Here is a 19070-nt window from a genome sequence, read left to right as displayed (position 1 = left end):
GGCCGGATCCGCCTCCGGCTTCCGGGGACGTCACTTCCGCCGGGACGGCGCAGGCGCGGGGGGCGCCCGGAGGGAGGCGGCTGCGGCGCGGGACGGGCGGCTGCGTCTCCACGTGCTCCTCGCGGCGGGTTGAAACCGTTGGCGGGCGCCGGCGGAGAGGTGAGGGGCGGCGCCCCGGGAGGCTGGGGCTGGGGGGGCGGTGGGCTGGCGCCGGCGTTTCCACCGCTACACCCCTCCTGGGGCTTTCCCCGCGGAAGGACGAGGCGGGCCGTTCCCGTGGCCTTCGTCCCGCGGGCAGCGAAGAGCCTGGTCGGAGGCGGGAGGTCCTCGCGCAGGGTCCCCGCGGGGCTGGGCTGCGGCCGCCTCGAGTCGGGCCAGCTCGCGCTCCCCGAGGCCTGGGGGGCTGCGTCCCTACGGGGGCGGCCTGGGGCCGGGTGCCTGGGGGTGCCGGGACCGACGGAGGGCGCCCCGGCCGCCGCCCGCGACTCCAGGCCTGCCTCTAGCTCCGTGTGTGACCTGCGAGTTAGTCCTCCTGCGCCGCCGTTTGTCGGTCTACGAAGGGGACGAACACAGAACCTGAGATCTGCTGCGAGGATTGCACGCGCGCAGACCTGTTGGCCACCCAGGACGGGGCTGCCCGCAGCACCTGCTTCCGGGGAGACTGGGGAACGGCGTGGGGGGTACTTGCACCGCTGACCTCCCTGGGAGGGCTCCTTGGGACTCACCCAGCACCCCCCAGGCCCCAGAGCCTAGCACAGCGCGTCTGACCCGCGCTAGACTTGCACGGATACCGATACACCCAAAGGGATGCTGGTGATGTAGTCCTGGGGAGGCGGGGGACATGGCTCCACGGCCCCACGGCCCCGCCTCGGTGCGCCCATCTGTTAGGTGGACATAGATGTACCTGCCTCACGGGGTGAGTGCACATGGGGAGCCCCGTCACCCCGCAGGCTGAGGCCACAAGGCAGACTGTGTACTCCTCTGTCCTTCCCTCGCGCCATACCCTTCGTGTCTTGGAATTTCACCCCTGGAAGGGGCTCCTGGCACCTCGCTTCACAGATGGGAGGACCCGAGGCTAAGACGGGACAGTGACTTGTCGGAGGTCGTGGGGCTCACTGGGAATTGCGCGGTGGTTGCCAGCCTGCCCCATAAGGTGGGCTGTTTGAGGTTTAGGTCTGCGCCTACATGCCTGTGCGAGAATGTTTAAAGAATAGGGAGTGTAGTGTTTGCAAAAATAAACAATATAAAAATGTAGAGGCAGGAAGGTTTAAAAAGAACTCTAGAACCCAGTTCTAGAACTAAATATGAGGCCCTTGTATCAGGTAACAGGGTGGTGGAGTAGGTCCCCATTGGGCAGGGAGCCAGAGGACATGAGTGAATTTATGAAGCCAGATGAGTGATTGAGGGTCATGTTTAAAGAGACATGGGATTAGGAGGGGACCAGGTGTACTGGCATTGTTGGGCAAATTAATAGGTCATAGGAAATACTTTCTACTGTTGGGTAAGGATGAATCTTTCCTATCTCTTATCTTCCACACAAAGCTCTTAAGATAAGATTTTGGACCCATTTTATAGAAGAACAGAATCTGGGAAGTTAGGATAGCTTGAGGTCATTTTTCATTGGTAGATGCCTGCTCCAGCTCAGATCTCTGGCCCTGAGTCAACAACATTCAACCGAACAGGGCCACCATCCTGGTAAGAGGACCCCTGAGGTGTCCCAAGTCCCTCATAAGTTCCCAGCCCCTTGTTATTGCTGCCTGCTCCCCTCAACTCAGACTCATTTTCTGACACCTGACCTCAGTTGTAACAAGGATGGTATCCCTGCTCAGTGTAAAATGGAAGGTCACTGTAGAGCCTTTGCTGTTTTTGCTTTTTTTTTTTTTTTTTTTTTTTTTTTAATTTTTCTTTTGGGATGGGGGCCTCCGGCTTGTGCTCACCGAGTAGTGGCCAAGCAAACGGCCAAAAACATGACAAGTCAAGAGAGAGGAGGCAGGGCAGGAGCTTGTCTCAGGCTACCTCTGCCACTCCCTATGTCTCCAGCCTAATCACTTAACCTCTCTGAGCCTCCACTATCTCTTACAGATGCTGGGGTGGTAATGTGATCATACCTGTTGTAGAGGTGTTGGGTGCAATTCTGATTGTTAGTATAAAGTACAGCTTTATGGAGAGCCTAGCGATCGTGTTCTGTAACTCATCATCTTTTTCTTGGCTTGTAGCATGTGCTGAGAAGCTCATAAGGTGAACGGACAGTCAGAAGCTCACACAGGGACTGGCCTCCTTTGGGGAAGGCACCCAGGTGCATATGGATCCCAGTGCACACTCGGCATTGACCAGAGGTCTGCCGAAATGAATCACAGTGACTTAACTGGAGTGAGAACTTGAGTATGCTTTCGACCAGTCCACGAACACTGCTTTCTCTTTTCATGGGTCCCCATCTCTAGAAGGAAGAGCACACAGAATCTCTGTGGCTGGGCAACCCCCGTGGCTCAGCGGTTTAGCGCCGCCTTCAGCCCAGTGTGTGATCCTGGAGTTCTGGGATCGAGTCCCGTGTCGGGCTCCCTGCATGGGAGCCTGCTTCTCCCTCAGCCTGTGTCTCTGCCCGTCTCTCTCTCTCTCTCTCTCTCTCTGCATCTCTCATGAATAAATAAAATCTTTTAAAAAATCTCTGTGGCTATCCTGAGCCAGGAAAGGAAAAGGGGATCTTTATTTAGCCCCATGAAGCATGCCATCATGTCTTTACATGGTGGGCTAAAAGTTGAAATATGTAATATCTGAGCCCTGTAGACAGGGTATTGTAACGTCTTGCTTTCCAAATTGCCAAAAGTATAAGTGTTACACATTTACCAAAAACATCCATTTGAAAGTTTAAGGTTCTTTCACATTTACTTAGTTTTGTGAGATTTGTGTAAATTTAAATTTTTAAGGCAGTGCTTGCCCTCTTCCATTAGAGGGACTGAATTTTCAGAAGGCGTCTTTTTGTAAGTTTGTAACATTTACACTTCTGCAGTCTTAAGCCTGCTAAGACTTGGGCCACCGTGTCCAATGTGCAGTTAGGTGGTTCGGAGCTTGCTGTTCTTTGCACTCCACCCCCCTTACAGACAGACACACAAGTGTTTACTGCACACAGGAAAGGTGTTCAGATAAGAGGTGTAATCAAGGTGACTCTTGGCTAGTGCCGGGATGTCTTTGGGGCTCTAAGTAAGGGAGGGGTAAGCTCCTTACAGACCTTATCTCATTAACAAGCAGGTGGCCACACTGTTACTGATTCAGATCAAGTGTAGAAATGCATCAGTGGCTCTAAGAACCTGAGGCTCTCAGAGACAGAGTTGTGACTTACTTCACAAGCTACCTATTCTGCTTAAAAAGAAAAAAAAACCCACTAGATTTCTAAATATGAACATTTGCCACAAAAGACCAAATGAAAATCGTTGAAGGGGTATTTTTCCAGTGGACATGTGACCAAATTCTAATCCTCTTCTGAATTGATGTTTACACCATGTAGGCTAATCCCCAGAGAGAGAACATGTTTTGCACAGATATTCCAAGCATCTTTTTTGTCAACATCACTGGCTTCTTTCAGTTGATACGTTTTGTTTCCAGCTGTCCTTCCCAGGCCTTTCATTCCTGACCTTCCTTGACAGACTGAATCTCCCAGTTGGATCTCAAAGCTTGCCGAAACCTCCCTTCCTCTCACCCCCTCGATCGAGAAACAGAATGGACCTCTGCAATGAAAGTCAAAAAGCTCTAGGCCATAGCTTAAGTTTGAGGGGGTATTTTTCCTGGTCAGATTTCATAACAAAAGTGCTTTTAAAATTTCCAGCAGATAATTTGTCTTAACACAGCTGCTTGTACCTTGTGGTTATGATGGCCATCCATTTCTTGGTGACTAAATGATTTGCTCTAGTTTGTACACAAAAGTGCTCCCACAGACTACTGAATAACACGTCAGTTCTTGTCTGACCTTTGTTCTCTCCTTGTGAGGCAGAGTGGCCGATGATATCATTGCCTGCCATTGATTGAGCATCCATCTGTGCAGAATGCCAAGCTTGGGGGGAGCTGAGTCATAGTCCACGTGATAGCAACTTCCCAGGACTCCTGACTAGTTGACACCAGATGTGATAACCTTTATGATAACCAGATGAGAGATGGTCACAGTTGCCTCACATCCCAGAAGAATCACGTTTGCTTCCCTCTAGATTGGGTGTTAGCAAGGCGGTAGCTGACCATATGCCCTCCCTTGCCAAGCTGATGGCAAGCTGCGGAGGGGAACACAGAGCCGTGGACCTGCTTTCGTATGTGGAATGTCAGGCAAGCTGACATCTGACAGTGCCCCACAGGGCAAGGGGCTTCCAAGAGCGATGGCTGGGCCTTTGTAAACCTGGGGTTGAGGCCAGGATGTACATTTCCATTCAAGGCTGAATGGAAGGGAACAGCCCTGAAAACTTCCTTATGTGTGACCTCTCTGGCAGTGACCCAGAATATGGGAGTGGAAGAGAGAGTGATTTCGTGCATGGAAACTCTCTTGTGAACCCAACTGCTCATACGTGCTGAAGGATTTCTGTATAAATCAAAGTGCACCAGTTTATTTGACCCTTACCTTCGCCTTTATAAGGACGGAGAAGATGGTGGGTCAAACAGTTGTCAGTATTTTTGCTCTGAAACTTATTTCTAATGTAAAATGACAGTAATCTTTAAGGATGTGATTAAAAAATTCTGTAGCCATGGAAAGTTACTGTGACTTCCATAACACTTTCAGATGAATTTGTTTTGTTGAGCACAGTAGGGTCTCCATGAAATCGGTAAATGGTAGTTATGTATTTGCAACATATACTAAATCTTGGGGCAGTGCTTGGGACACGTAGGTTTGTGAATGCCTTCCAGTAATTCAGCACCCAGCAGCTGGGACACCTTGATATATATAATTCCACTTCTTTATTGGAGAAGTGACATGAAGGAGGCCTCTCCCTCACCTCCTCCTTGTCCACTAAGACCAAAGAGCACATCCTTATATTTAACACCTGTGGCTATGTAGTCATGCCTATGTGAATGTTTTTGTGCTTTGAGAAACGTCTAGACCTCTTGATTTTCTAAACCTTCCTAAACTCCCCACGCTCCCCTTACTATGTTGTTCTTGTATTTGGGGATCTGAGGTAATTTGGCAGTTCACATCTAAGGGCAAGGGGGGGCAAAGCAAGCTTCACCTTATTAGAAAAGGTGGACATTTTGCTTAATGCCCCTAAAACTTCTCCCCTAGAGCCAGCCTGGCAAATTTAAATCCTGGTTTTGCTACTGTGTGACCTTGGGCAAGTAACTTAATCTCTCTGTGTTTCCATTTGTCTTGCAAATTGTACACAATAATAGACCTCCCCTCACAGGGTTGCTGTGAGGATTAAATTTAATACCTGTAAAGCTTTTAGAATAGGCCCTGCACAAGGTAAACATCTGCTTAACAGATGTCTGCTATTATTTCTGTTAATTATAACTTTACTTACATGCTGGTAGAGTTTTATATAGATTGCTAATCAACTTTGATTCTGTTCTTTGTAGCTATTTTCGTGTGAAATTCTGGTTGAAAAGTGAGCTGTATGATGGTTTATTGGGAATAGAAGTTTCAGATTACAATGATAATTATTTTTTCCTTTCTTTTAATTTTCTCTTAGGACAAGACTTCAAACCTATCTTGGATAGAGAATAGATACTTACCCATTTAGGTAAAAATGGTATTTTTTACATGCAATGCATGTGGTGAATCAGTGAAGAAAGTACAAGTGGAAAAGCATGTGGCTGTTTGCAGAAACTGTGAATGCCTGTCTTGCATTGACTGTGGTAAAGATTTCTGGTAAGTTCTACATAATTCATGTAGATCATATTAAAGGTCCAGACCAGTTTTAGAAGCCCTGGCCCCATGAAGGCTTTAAAAAAAAAAAAAAAAAAAAAAAATAGAGGCAAATTTGAGGAAAGAAATTAAGAAAAAAAAGTGCTTTACAGCCTATTTGCTTCCTAAGGACAATCCAAAGAGAAGACAAAGGGAAGGAGGATGGGGATGTCTGGAGCATGTGGCCTGTCAGTGGCACTCAGCGACACCTCCTTGCTGCCATTACCAGACCCTAAGAGGTGACCACCCAGAGTAAGGCTTTAGAGGAGTGTGGTGTGCTGGTCACACTGAAGAGCTGGATTTATAAACCAGAAAATGAGTTGACTTATTCACAGTAGCAGGGGAAAGGGGAGAGACTAGGTCCCCCTAGAAGTTCAGGGTGATGGTAAGAGTGAGCTCCTGGCCCCCAAGTGTGTCAGGTACTTCCACTGAGGGGTCTCTGGAAAGGTGAGGACTAAGGACTGGGGGTGAGACAGGTCTTTGACATGCTTATCAATTCTTTCCTAAGGTGGGTCATTATTTGCTGATGGCTCACCACAGTTTTAACACTCTGTCTCCTTCAGCACATGGGTTAAGTGCAAAGGCAGCTTTTGGTGCATTTGCTTCAGTGTCCTCTGTGGTGTTTGGATGACATTTGCTAACAGTCCATTTTAATTTCATTCTAGAGCAGTGATTTTTTTTAAAAGCAGTTTTGGCAACTGCTAAAGTCTTTGTTCAGACCTAATCCTGGGAGGAAACCTGATCCATAAAACAGGTGAAAGTTGGGTTGTTTCTTATTGGGGGACTTTGCCCCCAACCTAGTCCCAGACATTTCCCAAGGATCTTGCAGTTTCAAAATGATCATATGAGACAGAATTGAGTCTCCTTGTTTACCAAGACTCACAGATGTAGAACTTTTCAGTGATAAGATACCACCATTTTACTGCAGCTTTTAACTTACTCTACAACTAATTATTGATGGCCTACTATCTTACCAGAAAATCATACAGATATTGTTATTTAAGCTGAAGCCACTCCATTGCAGATAATTTTTTTTCTTTCTTACATACTATATATAGTCACTTAAAAAAATACTGCCTTTCAATTGAGTTTAAGACATTTGTACATTAAAAATGGGTGGAGGGCAGTCCAGGTGGCTCAGCGGTTTAGCACCTGCCTTTGGCCCAGGGTGTGATCCTGGAGTCCCGGGATCGAGTACCACATCGGCTCCCTGCATGGAGCCTGCTTCTCCCTCTGCCTCGCTCTCTTTCTGTCTCTCTGTCTTTCAAGAATAAATAAAATCTTTAAAAAAAAAAAAAAAAGGATGGAAAGTTTGATGGTGGTCTTTATATTGAATAATTTGGAAGAAGAAAAATGTGCCTGATGAGGTTATAAGCATAGTAAAATTGGAATGTAAAAGGTAGGGGCAGCCTGTGAGCATTGGATGGAGCCTCCAGTTGGAGAATCAGTCTGACGGTAGAACTTTCTTTCACTCTGAAGGGGTGATGACTACAAAAACCATGTGAAGTGCATCAGTGAAGAACAAAAGTATGGTGGCAAAGGTTATGAAGGTAAAACCCACAAAGGTGATGTTAAACAGCAGGCATGGATTCAGGTAAGGCCCTTCTGGTTCATCAGGTAGCTTCTTCTGATATCTTCTACTTTCTCTGGAAGCCTAAGAATATATGCATCATATGTGCAGATGAGATGCAGAAACATCATGTCTTGGAACAGACTGAAGTTAAACAACTAAATCATGACAGAGTTCTTTCTCTGTTTAATACAGTTGCAGTGTATTTTGTCTTTAATCCATAGGCTTTGCAGACTTGCAGAAACAATTTAGAATTCTCACGGTCTTTCCCTTGGCTACAAAACTGAATGGAAGCTTTCTAATACTTACCTGCTTTAAGTATAAGGAATTTTCTACTTAAATAAAGTGGAAACATGCACAGTAAAAATGGCAAAAGCAGCAAAATCCCTAATTGACAGGTATACCTTCCAGAATGGTACTTACCACTTACTGAACGGATAGCAGAAGGAAGGATCAAAATAAAAGGTAGGAGATAAAAAGGACAAATGCCGTCTTTGTGGAAATTCTCTATTCTAGAAACCAAATAAATAATAGTTAACTCCCTTTGATGATAGGGGTTGAAAGTGAGTTTTCTGGTATTCACTAGCTTACGGAGTCAGCAAGCTCCTGGGAGGGAAAGTCCTTCATCCACAAAGGACTAATCTGCCCAGTGCAGATTGAGAAGCTAGTGAAACTTCTCCTAACTAAGATACATAGGCTAGTGGCATAAGCCTCACTATTGGGCTCATGCTATATGTTAATCCCCCTTGAGAAACAGATAATGTTCTATAGGCCTCAAGCTTGAGGAACTTGGGTGTATGAGTTCTGTCCTATGTTGAATGAAATTCTCTACAGGCAGGGTCAGCAAACCACGGTCCACCACAGCCATGCCCATTTGTTTACGTATCATCCAATGTTACTTAGAGCTGCAAGGGTGATGAGTAGTTGGGGCAGAAGGTTTGCTACCCTCTGCTGTAAACTGTCAGGCCTTAGTAGCAGCGTCTCTGTATTATAGACAAGAGTTCTCCTTCAGGTTCTGTCCTGGTCCCCCGGTCCACTAGCCAGCTGATTCCTCCCTAAACCCCTAGTTGACAAGTTACAGATGGAACAGACTAAATGTGATACACTGGGAGAATAAATCCAGCCTGCTGTGAACTCTCTGATGGAAGTGGATTCAGGGGTTTTGTGTTTTCTTTAAATTCTTAAACTCTATAGTTTTAGAGACAAAATTTTGGAATCTTGTCAGTATTAATGAGTATCCTTCTAGATGTCTCTCTGCTTACCCACAGATGGATATTACGGTCAGGGAGAGATCGCCTGCTTGCTTGGGTCACAGTGTTTTCCTTCAAACTTTGTCATTAATGCTCTGTTCTCTTCTGACACCGTTTGCCACTCTGGCAAGTGCCCAGCCCACTTGGCATCTTCCTTATGGATGTTTGTGTCACTATCTACATTTGTTCTGCCTGAGTGCCTAGAAAATCTTTGTTTCATCCTCCTCTTAGTATCCTGGACCCATTTTTTCCTGGTCTGTTTATATATAGCTTTCATTCTTTCCTAACACAGGGACATTGTCTGTTTGTTGTTACTTGTCCTTTTGTTGGCTTGTGAGTGACCATCTTTCTTACGTACTGTTCTTTCCAAACTATAATAATTGTCTTTTTCCTCTGCCTTCACTGAGATTGCCATCAGCATTTTCTCTAGGTCACTAATTTAATTTTCATCTTTGTTCTGTTCTTGCTATTTATTTATTAGATTTATTTATTAGATCTTAATGCTGCCTGTCACCTTGGTCCTCAAGTAATTTCCTTGTCTGTAATATCATTTTTGTCTGATTCTTTTCATCACTTTTGGGTTATTTTCTTTATTTTCCCAAGTTTTTTTTTTTAATTGTGGCAAATTATATATGACATAGAGTTTATCATTTTAACCATTTTTAAGTACACAATTATGTACCTGCACATTGTGCAGCCATCACCACCATCCCATCTCCAGAACTTTTTCATCTTCCCAGACTGAAACTCTGTCCTGTCAAACACTACGTCTTCACATCTCCTCCTCCCCCATCCCCTGGCACCCACCATTGTGCTGTCTCTAGGACTTTGACTATTCTAGGGATTTCATATAAGTGGACTCACATAGTATTTGTTCTTTTTGTGACTAGCTTATTTCACTGAGCATGATGCCTTCCAGTTTCGTCCATGCTGCAGCGTGTGTCAGAATGTCCTTTCTTTTCAAAGTTGAGCAATATTCCATTGTATGGATGGACAATATTTTGTTTATATACCATATGCTGACAGTTACCTCAGTTGCTTCAGCCTTTGCCTATTGTGGATTATACTGCTGTGAACATGGGTCTACAAATATGTTTGAGTTCTTGCTTTCAGTTCTCTTTGGCATGTATCCAGAAGTGGAATAGCTGGATTTTTAAGTTTTTTGGGGAACCACCATACTGTTTTCCATAGTGGCTGCACTGTTTCATACTCCCACTAGCAGTGCACAAGGGTTCCTATTCCTCCACATACTCCCCAACACTTATTTTTCAGCTTTTTTGATAAAATAGGCATCCTAAGGGGGTATAACAGAGTATTTTGCTGTGGTTTTGATTTGCATTTCCCTAATGATGATGATGAGTAGCTTCTCATGTGTTATTGGCTATTTGTAACATCTTCTTTGGAGAAATGTTTATTCCAGCCCTTTGCCCATATTTTAATTGGGTTGTTTTTTGTTTCTGAGTTTTAGGAGTTCTTTATATATATTTGGGATATGAATGCCTTATCAGATAAATCATTTGCAAATGTTTTCTCCTATTCCCTGAACTGCCTCTTCACTCTGTTGACAGTGTCTTTGATGTACAAAAAATTATAAAATTTTTATGTAGTCCAACTTAATTTTTGTTGTCTTTGTGTTTTTTTGGGGATCACATACAAGAGATCATTGCCAAATCCATTGTCATGGCACTTTCTCCCTGTTTTCTCCTAAGTGTTCTATTGTTTTTAGCTTTTAAGTTTGGGTCTTTGATCCATTTTAAGTTAATTTTTGTATACAGTTAGAGTTCAGCTTTATTCCTTTCCATGTAGATACCCATTTTTTCCAGTACTGTTTGTGGAAAGACTGGTCTTCCCCCACTGAATGGTCTTGTCACTCTTTTTGAAAATCCTTTGCCCATATAGGCGAGGTTTATTTCTGGGTCCCCCATTGTACTGGTTGGTATGTCCATCGTTATGCCAGTGCCATGCTTTTTTGATTACTCTAACTTTGCAGTGAGCTTTGAAATCAGAAAGCATGAGACTTCCTACTTAATTCTTCAAGATTGTTATAGTTATTGTCCCTTCAGATTCCATGTGAATTTTAGAATAGAGTTTTCTATTTCTGCAAAAAACCACAAATGTCAATTGGATTTTCATAGGGATTACATTTGAATCTGTACATCACTTTGGTTAGTATTGCCATCTTGTTATTAAGTCTTCCAACCCACAAACATGGATGTCTTTCCATTTATTTGTGTCTTTAAATTATTTCCAATAATGTTTACAGTTTTCTGTGTACAAGTCTTTCCCCTCCTTAACAAGTATGTTTATTTTTAAGTATTTCATTCTTTTTGATGCTATTATAAATAGAATTGTTTTCTTAATTTCCTTCTTAGATTGTTAGTGTATAGAAATCTAGAACTTAATTTTCAAGTGTGGATTTGCATCCTATGACTGCTGAATTTATCGGTTCTAATAGCGTTTTTTTGTGGAATCTTTAGGGTGTTGTACGTGTTAAGACAAAATCATTTATGAACAGAGATGATTTTACTTCTATTTTGGATGCCTTTATTTCCTTTTCTTGCCTAATTGCTCTGGCAAAGACTCCTAGTACACTGGTGAATTTGTAAGCATAGATGTTAATATAAAATCTAGCCTTGAGGGGCAGCCTGCATGGCACAGCGGTTTAGCACTGCCTTCGGCCCAGAGCCTGATCCTGCAGACCTGGGATCGAGCCCCACGTCGGGCTCCCTGCATGGAGCCTGCTTCTCCCTCTGCCTGTGTCTCTGTCTCTCGCTCTCTCTCTTTCTGTGTGTCTCATGAATAAATAAAATCTTTAAAAATAAATAGATAAATAAATAAATAAATAAAATCTAGCCTTGAAATGAGAAACTTCTAGCCATGGGAAGGATGCTTAATTTGTCTTTCATGAAGCTCCTGTGCCACTTGTTTATTATTTTTGTTTCATCTTCCTTTTTTGTAGAAAATTAATGAATTAATAAAAAGACCCAATGTCAGCCCCAAAGTGAGGGAACTTTTAGAGCAAATTAGTGGTTTTGACAACGTTCCCAGGAAAAGGGCAAAATTTCAGGTATGTATTTGCTCTGCCTTCCCTGACTGGAGGGGATGTGTGGCCCCTTGGTGACTGAGCTCGCATTTACCTGTACCTGTCAAAATGGAACAAGTGGGGTTTGTTTTTCTTTTTGTGCCTTATAGAACTGGATGAAGAACAGTTTAAAAGTCCATAATGAATCTGTTCTGGAGCAGGTGTGGAATATCTTTTCTGAAGCTTCCAGCAACGTAAGTCGGATCTAATTTTAGATTTGTAGTGTGGCAAAAGTGATTAGTAATAATGAAATGGGAATGTCTTATTTTTGGAGGTCAAGACAGCCTTCTTTTGCAGAGAGCCTCTTTGTGCCTTCATTTATGGGGAAGAATAAACTGAATGTACTGCAGAGAAGATTTCCTTATTGTGCAGAGAAAGGTATTTAATCCCAATGTTTGATAACAGTACCAGCTAACATGAGACAACTTGGGTTAGAAATCAGGTAGTGGGATATAATGGAAAGAACAGGGGCTCTGGGTGTCTGACAGACCTGGTTTGAATCCCTGCTGTGCTGTTGGCCAAATGTTTGATCTTGGGCACTTTATTTTACCTCTCTGAGCCTCAGTTTCCTTGTCTTAAAGAAAAGCGGGTAGTCCCATTCATGCATTTATTCAGTACTTGGTGAGCACCTAATCTGTGCCATGCCCTAAACAAAAAATGTAAAATATCACAGGTGGCAACGGTGCCATGAAGAGAAATAAACAGTTGAGGACATGGGAGTGATGAGGTGTTCTTTTAGGTGAGGGGCCCACAGAAGGCCCCGTATATGATAAGGCATTAAAGCAGCTGAAGCTATTAAAGCACCTCTTTCTGTGGGTGTTTTGTATAGTGGGTACCTGCTGAGCATCTGTCTCCTTCCCTCTGGGGAGTGAGAACCCCACTGACGTGATTCAGTCTGTCACCTATCAGGTTCGATCTGAGAGACCCCTGGATGTGGATTACATGCAGAGAGTCTCGGTTTGATATCCTATGGCCACCTTATTGGTGATGCTGTTAATTTAAAATTTTTTCCCCATGTATTCCACCTGCACCTTGCTTATATCCCATTTGGAGACTTATATCATTAGTAGTTTTAAAAACGACAGTGGGATTTTCTGACTGTATTTTATTCTACTCATATTGCCAGGAGTTGACTAACATACACAGAATAGTTTGGGCAGCACATTGGGACAACCGTGACACTGTCCTGGCATCTGTCTCTTCCAGAACATACAGGTTGGGTCTTTGGCATCTTAGAACTAGTCACGTTGGTGCCACCCTTGCATGGGGCTGTGCTAATCTTCTCTGCATTATTCTAGTTGTAGTACGTGTGGTGCTGAAGTGAACGCTGTAACCAGTCATTTAATTAGCATTTCTGTGGCACCTGCTTTTTAAAGGTTACTTCCATTATTTTAAGTGAGAATCAAAGATTTGGAATTACTTAGTACACTGCAGAGTTTTGTTTTTTTTTTTTAAGTTTTTTTCTGATTTCCCTTTTGAAACTGAACATATTAAGAAGTAAATGAATAACCAGTATGTAGCTTATGATAAACTGAACTCTATAACTCTAAAACATGGCTTATTGCTGTTTTGCCTCTGTCCTATGGACTTCACAGCACATCTCTGTGTGTGGCAAAAGCAAACGGCCCTGTGGCCCCATTCGTTCATGCCTCTTGGTGTTTATCCAGCCAGCTAGAGGCCTTTTGTCCTCTTCTACTGGGCTGCTTTGTCTGCTCCAGCACAGAGCGTGCCTGGTCCCTATGCAGGCAGCTGTCCTCAGGCCAAAGTCCTGCCATTGCAGAGCTACGTTCCAGTGTGGGACAGGCGACCACATGTGGGTCTGGGCCAGAACAGCAGGACAGGGCGTGGGAAGCACAAGGAAGAGATAGAAGGCAGAAGGAGGGATGGGAGGTGGGAGGGGCTCTGTTAGGAAAGAGGGTCAGCGGAGGCGTCACTGAAGAGAGAGTCTGTATTGAAGTAGAAAAAAGGTGGGAAAGGAGTTCGTCCCCCTGTTACAGAGTGGCTGCCAGATGGGGCAACTGTCTTCTGGGTGCAGAGGGGAGGCACCAGCTAGCGACATGGTCGGGATTGGGTGGAAGGCAGGCTGAGGTCTGTGGCTCTCAGTGGGCATAACTGTGCCTGACTCTAAAATAGGAATGAAATTGCAGGCCAGGAATGAGGCGACTTTGTCTCTTCTTTCCTCCTGAGTCTGGTTTCTGAGCTCATTCTCTGCCTGCCCCCATGTACCTGGCCTGACTGACTTCTCTGAGCTGCTGGGAACATGGCAGCCAGTTAGTTTTGCAGTCCCTCTCCTAGGGGCTGCACTCGCGGCCAGGGCTGAGCACTGAATGAGGCCAGAATCAAAGCCAGTCCTTTCTTCGGCTCAGTTGGGGGGGTTGGAGTAGGAGCTCCCTCCTTGTGACCCAGTCTCCCAAAGGAAGACTGGAGGTGACTCGCTTGTCCCCTGGCTGGTAACCAATGAAGATGGGACTGGGGCACAGGTCTTAGGTGCAGAAGTCCAGCGGTTGCCGCCGCCTCAGTCTACTCCTTACTGAGCATCACAAGCTGCTAATAAGCACATGACATTACTTTCCATTTTATTGGTGAGGAAATCGGTTTGGAGCAGATAAATAACTTGCCCTGAGTCACCCGGCTAGTAATTCACAGAGTTGGTGCTTGAACCCAGGTCTGCAGATGCACAAATCCTGTGGTTTCTGCCACACCTGAGTACTCATCTTCTATCAGGAAGAAAGGCGAAGAGTGAGCCAGAATTGAAGGTCTAGCTTAAGTGACATAAGGATTCTTTACTTTTCCAGTAGAATGAAAATGTCTGTTAAACGCAGGGTGGAGTGTGGGCTGGGGGAAGTTTATTTTGCATTTGATATACTTACTGCTATGTTTTAGCTCTTGGCAGGGGGCTGGGGGTGGTCAGAGTTATAAAATGGTAAGTAGTAGACCTTTTTCTTGAACAGTTTGCTCAGTTGACACATGCAGTGATGTGAACAACAGTCTGGAGTATTTACGTGTCTCTCGGTTTTGCTTTGTAATAAGGAAGCAGTCAGTAAGGGTCAAGCCCAGCAGCCACTCACCCAGGTGGCCAGCCCGCCCCGCGCAGAGCTCTCTGCCAAGGTTCTAGCCGTTGGAACAAATGACCCCACAGAAAAGCAAGCAGAGGTAAAGAAGAATAAAAGAGAAAGGAAGGAAGAAAGGCAGAAGAATAGAAAGAAAGAGAAGAAAGAACTAAAATTAGAAAACCACCAAGAGAATTCGAAAGGTCAGAAGCCTAAGAAGCGCAAAACAGGCCAGGAGGCTGGAGAGGAGGCCCCTGCCTCTGCAGGGAAGAAGAGCCAGAGCAAGGCGGGTGAGGCCAAGGGAGCCGCTGACAGAGCTGAGGAGGGAGATGCCGAGGAGTCCAGGAAAGCCCGGCCCGGGAAGAGAAAGCAGAAGCACTCGGAAGGTGTGTGTGGCTAGCGTATGCTCTGGGCTTTGTCAAGTATGTTGTGAACCAGTGAGTTGGGGCCATGTAAAATCTGTTAGACCTCACGTTTGGACCATAAGGCAGACAGCTTTGGGCTCAGGCTAGGCAAGTGCACTCCCCTCTCCTCACCATGTGCTCCTATGACGCGGAGGAGGAGCCCATGGGGTGGGGTTGCTTGGGCAGTGGGCAAGATGACACGGGTGTTCAGGTCCTGGCCACGCATGCCTTTCATTGAATGGTAGCTGCTACCAGAAATGCTCATCTTTTTTTTTTTTTTTTTTTTAATCTTTTTACTTACCTAGATGACATAGAATCTAAGAAGAAAAAGATAAAGTTCTCAGGACCCTCAGAGGGTGGAGAACCAGAGGACCACGAATCTCCTGCAAAAGGTATCACTGCCATTATTTGGAGAGGTCTGCCCTCTTGGGGTAGAGGGGAGATGACCCAGGGCCTACCTGCAGATCGGCCCCTCCAGATGAAGGGAAGACTGAAGGCAGACTCAGGGTGCAGCTCCCGAGGAACCAGGGAGCGCTCTGTGGGCCACCCTCCAACCTCTCTCTAGCTTTATGGGTGAAACTGTCTGGACTGGAAATACATGATCTTTGGAGCAGAAGATAAACCCTGTATGGCTTTCTGAGACTGTTCCCTTTCCCTTCTCCCTGCTTTCCTGCCTCTGCTCCTCTCACTCTCCTCTAAGTGCCTGCCACACTGAGCTGTTCCCTCCCACCACTGGCTCTTCCCTGCGTCTCCTTGCTTGGAACTCTGTGGCCACCGGCTCCCTGAGCCAGGCCGTGTGCTTGTCAGAATCCAATCCTTGGCCTTCATGGTTCTGCTAAATGCTGCCTCCTCCAGAGCTGCTCCCTGGGGTCCTGCTGATCAAGAAGAGACTGCAGGATTCAAATGGGAATCAGGGCTTTATTAATGCAGGGTCAGTAACTGCCTAAGCTGGGTTAGATATCTTAGCTTGGAACCCACCCACTCCTGACTTGGAACATGCGAGGCTTTTTAAAATTCATTTGTTTTAAAGCAATGGTAGATTCACGAGCAGTTGGAAGAAATACTAGAGACCTAGCTATCCATATATTCTCTTCCTGGTTTCCTCCAGGAGTCATACCCCATACAGCTAGGAATCTCCACCAGGGTGCCGACACTGATACTGGTCATGGACGACGTTTCTACTGCCACGGGGAGCCCCGCTGTGGGTCCTTGTGGAGCCATGCCCAGTTCTCCCCTGGCAATCACTAGTCTGTCACCATTTCTGTCATTTCATACTTGCAGAACGTTACCCAAGTGGCATCATTTAGTATGTGAATTTTTGAGATTAACTCTTTTCACTCAGCCTTATTCTCTGAAGATACATCCAGGTTGCTGTAGGAATTGGTAATCCAGTCTTAATGTTCATTAAGGAACACCACATGGCATGGATGGGCCAGTTTGTTTGACCATTCATCTCTAGAAGGACACTTGTGGGTGGTTTCCAGTCTCTGGTTGCTATGAATAAAGCTGTGTCAGCATTTATGTACATGTTTTTGTGTGGAACACCCATCACTTTTTCTGGAAGAAACATCCAGGAGCACGTTGCTGTGTGGTGTGGTGACTGCACTGAGTTTTTAAAGAAACTGCTGGCATTTTCCTGGATGGCTGTAGTGTTCTGTATTGCCCCAGCAGCATGAGATGCACTCGGTTGGTTTTCCCACGTCCTGGTCAGGCTTTGGTGGTGGTTGTTTTTTTCTTTGTTGTTTTGTTTGTTTGTTTTTTCCCATTCTGCTAAGTGTGTAGTAGTAGCTTGGGGTGACTTTATCTGTAATGATGATGAACATCTTTTCATGTACTTACTTGCCATCTGTGTATCTCTTTATTGAAACATCTGTTCCTGTCTTCTGCCCATTTTCAAATTGGGTTTTCTTTCTTACTGTTAAGATCTGAGAGTTCTTTACATATCCAGTCCTAAATACTAATCCTTTGTGGGATACATGATTTGTAAGTTTTTTTTTTTTTCCTTCAGTTTGTATTTTGTTTTTTTATTCTCTTAGCAATTTTTGAAATTTTTTTTTTCCGAGAGAGAGAGAAAACACACGAGTGGGGGAGGGGAGGGACAGAAGGAGAGAGACCTCCAAGCAGGCTGCACGCTCCCTGTAGAGCCTGACAAGGGGCTCGACCTCAAAACCCTGAGCCAAAATCAAGAATCAGACACTCAACCAACTGAGCCACCCAGGCACCCCATTAACAGAATCTTTTATGGAGCAAAGTTTTTAGTTTTGATGAAGCCTGATTTGTAATTTTCCCTTTAACAGGTCACACTTTTAGTGCCAAATCTGAGAACTCTTGGCTTTAGCCCTAGATCCGAAAGAGTTTTTTTCCAATGATTTTTCTCCATGTTTTACAGTTTTGTATTTTACTCTTAAGTCCGTGATCCATTTTGAGTAGATTTTTATGTAAAGTACGAGATTTAGTACAGGGTTCGCTTTTTTGCCCAACAGTGTATGATTGTGCCAACATCATTTGTTGGGAAGGCTTTTATCTCCTTGAATTGATTTGTACCTTTGTCAAAAATGAGCTTGGCATATTTGTGTGGTGCTATTCCAGGTTCTTAATTTTGTGTTATTGACCTGTGCATCTGTCCCTACTACAGTCTTGATCAGAAGTCTTGGAATTGAGTAACTTATTCTTCCTACTTTATTATCATAGTGGTGATGGTACTTAGGATGCCTGCCTGATCCACTCCCTCCAAGAGCAAGTTCCTGGAAGGGGAGTCAGGCTTGCGATCTGACAGGTCAGGCACCTGCTACTCGGTAGTGTCAGGGCTGGTTCATTTCCTGGGTAGCAAAATAAATGTCACACAGAGGGTTTCCTTATCCCTCTGGTAGTGACACTAAAACCAAATGTTTTACATGTTATTCTTTATATTGTAGGTAAATTCAACTGGAAGGGAACTATTAAAGCAGTTCTGAAACAGGCCCCAGACAATGAACTAGCAATCAAAAAGCTGAGGAAAAAGGTATGGTGCACAAACCCTGGTATAGAAGCTGGAGAGAGTCCTTTCTTTATTGTAAGATGTATAGTTTTTGGTTTTTTTCTTTAATTTCTTATCTATTGCACATTTGTATCCTGGTGATTTTCAAGCTGCTCACTAGCCCCTCAGGGCTGATGGGAGGGAATTGGGCGGGATCCCATCATAGTTCCTTAGCCAGAACAGTATTCTGTTACATTGAAAATTACTGTTCTCGATGTTTTGCTCTTTTGCTTATTCCAGAGCAATGGTTTCTTCTGATTTTGCTTTTAATTTTGTGTCACTGTGTGACACACATGCAGCAGGTGTTCCTGTATGTACAGCTGCCTGGATTTCCATAAGCAGAACACACCTGTGTGATCAACACCTGGGCTTCTTTCATTTTTTTACTGTTGGCCTACTTCTGGGTACTTCTAGGTAGATTTTCAGGAAAAATCACCCATTTGATTTTTGTTTTTCTTTGTGAAGGTCTTGGCGCAGTATTACGCAGTCACGAATGAACATCACAGATCGGAAGAGGAGCTCCTGACCATCTTTAACAAGAAAATCAGCAAGAACCCCACCTTTAAGTTACTAAAGGACAAAGTCAAGCTTTTGAAATGAGCATTTTTATATTTGAAAATTTAATCCATCCTGTTGATTTCTTTCACTACTGTTTATAAAATATGTAATGACGTGTAACAACTCCCAATTTTGCTTTCCAAAGCTGTATTTTTAAGTTAAAGAAAAAGTCTATTTTTGGTAGAACTTTTAAGAGAAAATATATTCTTATCCAAAATTCTAAATCTGTGGTGGTGAAAATTATTGTACTTTAAAGAATACTTTT

The 19070-nt window shown here is 44.4% G+C and overlaps 1 protein-coding gene across 1 annotated transcript; it reads left to right on the top strand.

Annotated features, from left to right (window-relative positions):
* Positions 1-34: 34 nt before the first annotated feature.
* On the top strand, positions 35-19032 carry LYAR (Ly1 antibody reactive). The gene is made up of 9 exons (XM_041752755.1): positions 35-159; positions 5661-5839; positions 7355-7469; positions 11655-11762; positions 11888-11971; positions 14808-15213; positions 15537-15623; positions 18147-18232; positions 18713-19032. Exons 2-9 carry the CDS (start codon positions 5718-5720, stop codon positions 18845-18847), a joined length of 1143 nt encoding a protein of 380 aa, XP_041608689.1. The 5' UTR covers positions 35-159; positions 5661-5717; the 3' UTR covers positions 18848-19032.
* The last annotated feature ends 38 nt before the right edge of the window (positions 19033-19070 follow it).

This window comes from Vulpes lagopus, chromosome 4 (genome assembly GCF_018345385.1).
Source record: "Vulpes lagopus strain Blue_001 chromosome 4, ASM1834538v1, whole genome shotgun sequence".
NCBI classification, from domain to species: domain Eukaryota; kingdom Metazoa; phylum Chordata; class Mammalia; order Carnivora; family Canidae; genus Vulpes; species Vulpes lagopus.
Note: the sequence above shows the minus strand (reverse complement) of the source record. Positions and strands in the feature narration are given on the sequence as shown.

Excerpts from the sequence above, each read along its gene's own strand:
- LYAR (XM_041752755.1), top strand. The coding sequence starts at position 5,718 with ATGGTATTTTTTACATGCAATGCATGTGGTGAATCAGTGAAGAAAGTA. Across the intron at positions 11,972-14,807 it reads TTTCTGAAGCTTCCAGCAAC|GAAGCAGTCAGTAAGGGTCA; the intron begins GTAAGTCGGATC and ends CTTTGTAATAAG. Across the intron at positions 15,214-15,536 it reads AAAGCAGAAGCACTCGGAAG|ATGACATAGAATCTAAGAAG; the intron begins GTGTGTGTGGCT and ends TTACTTACCTAG.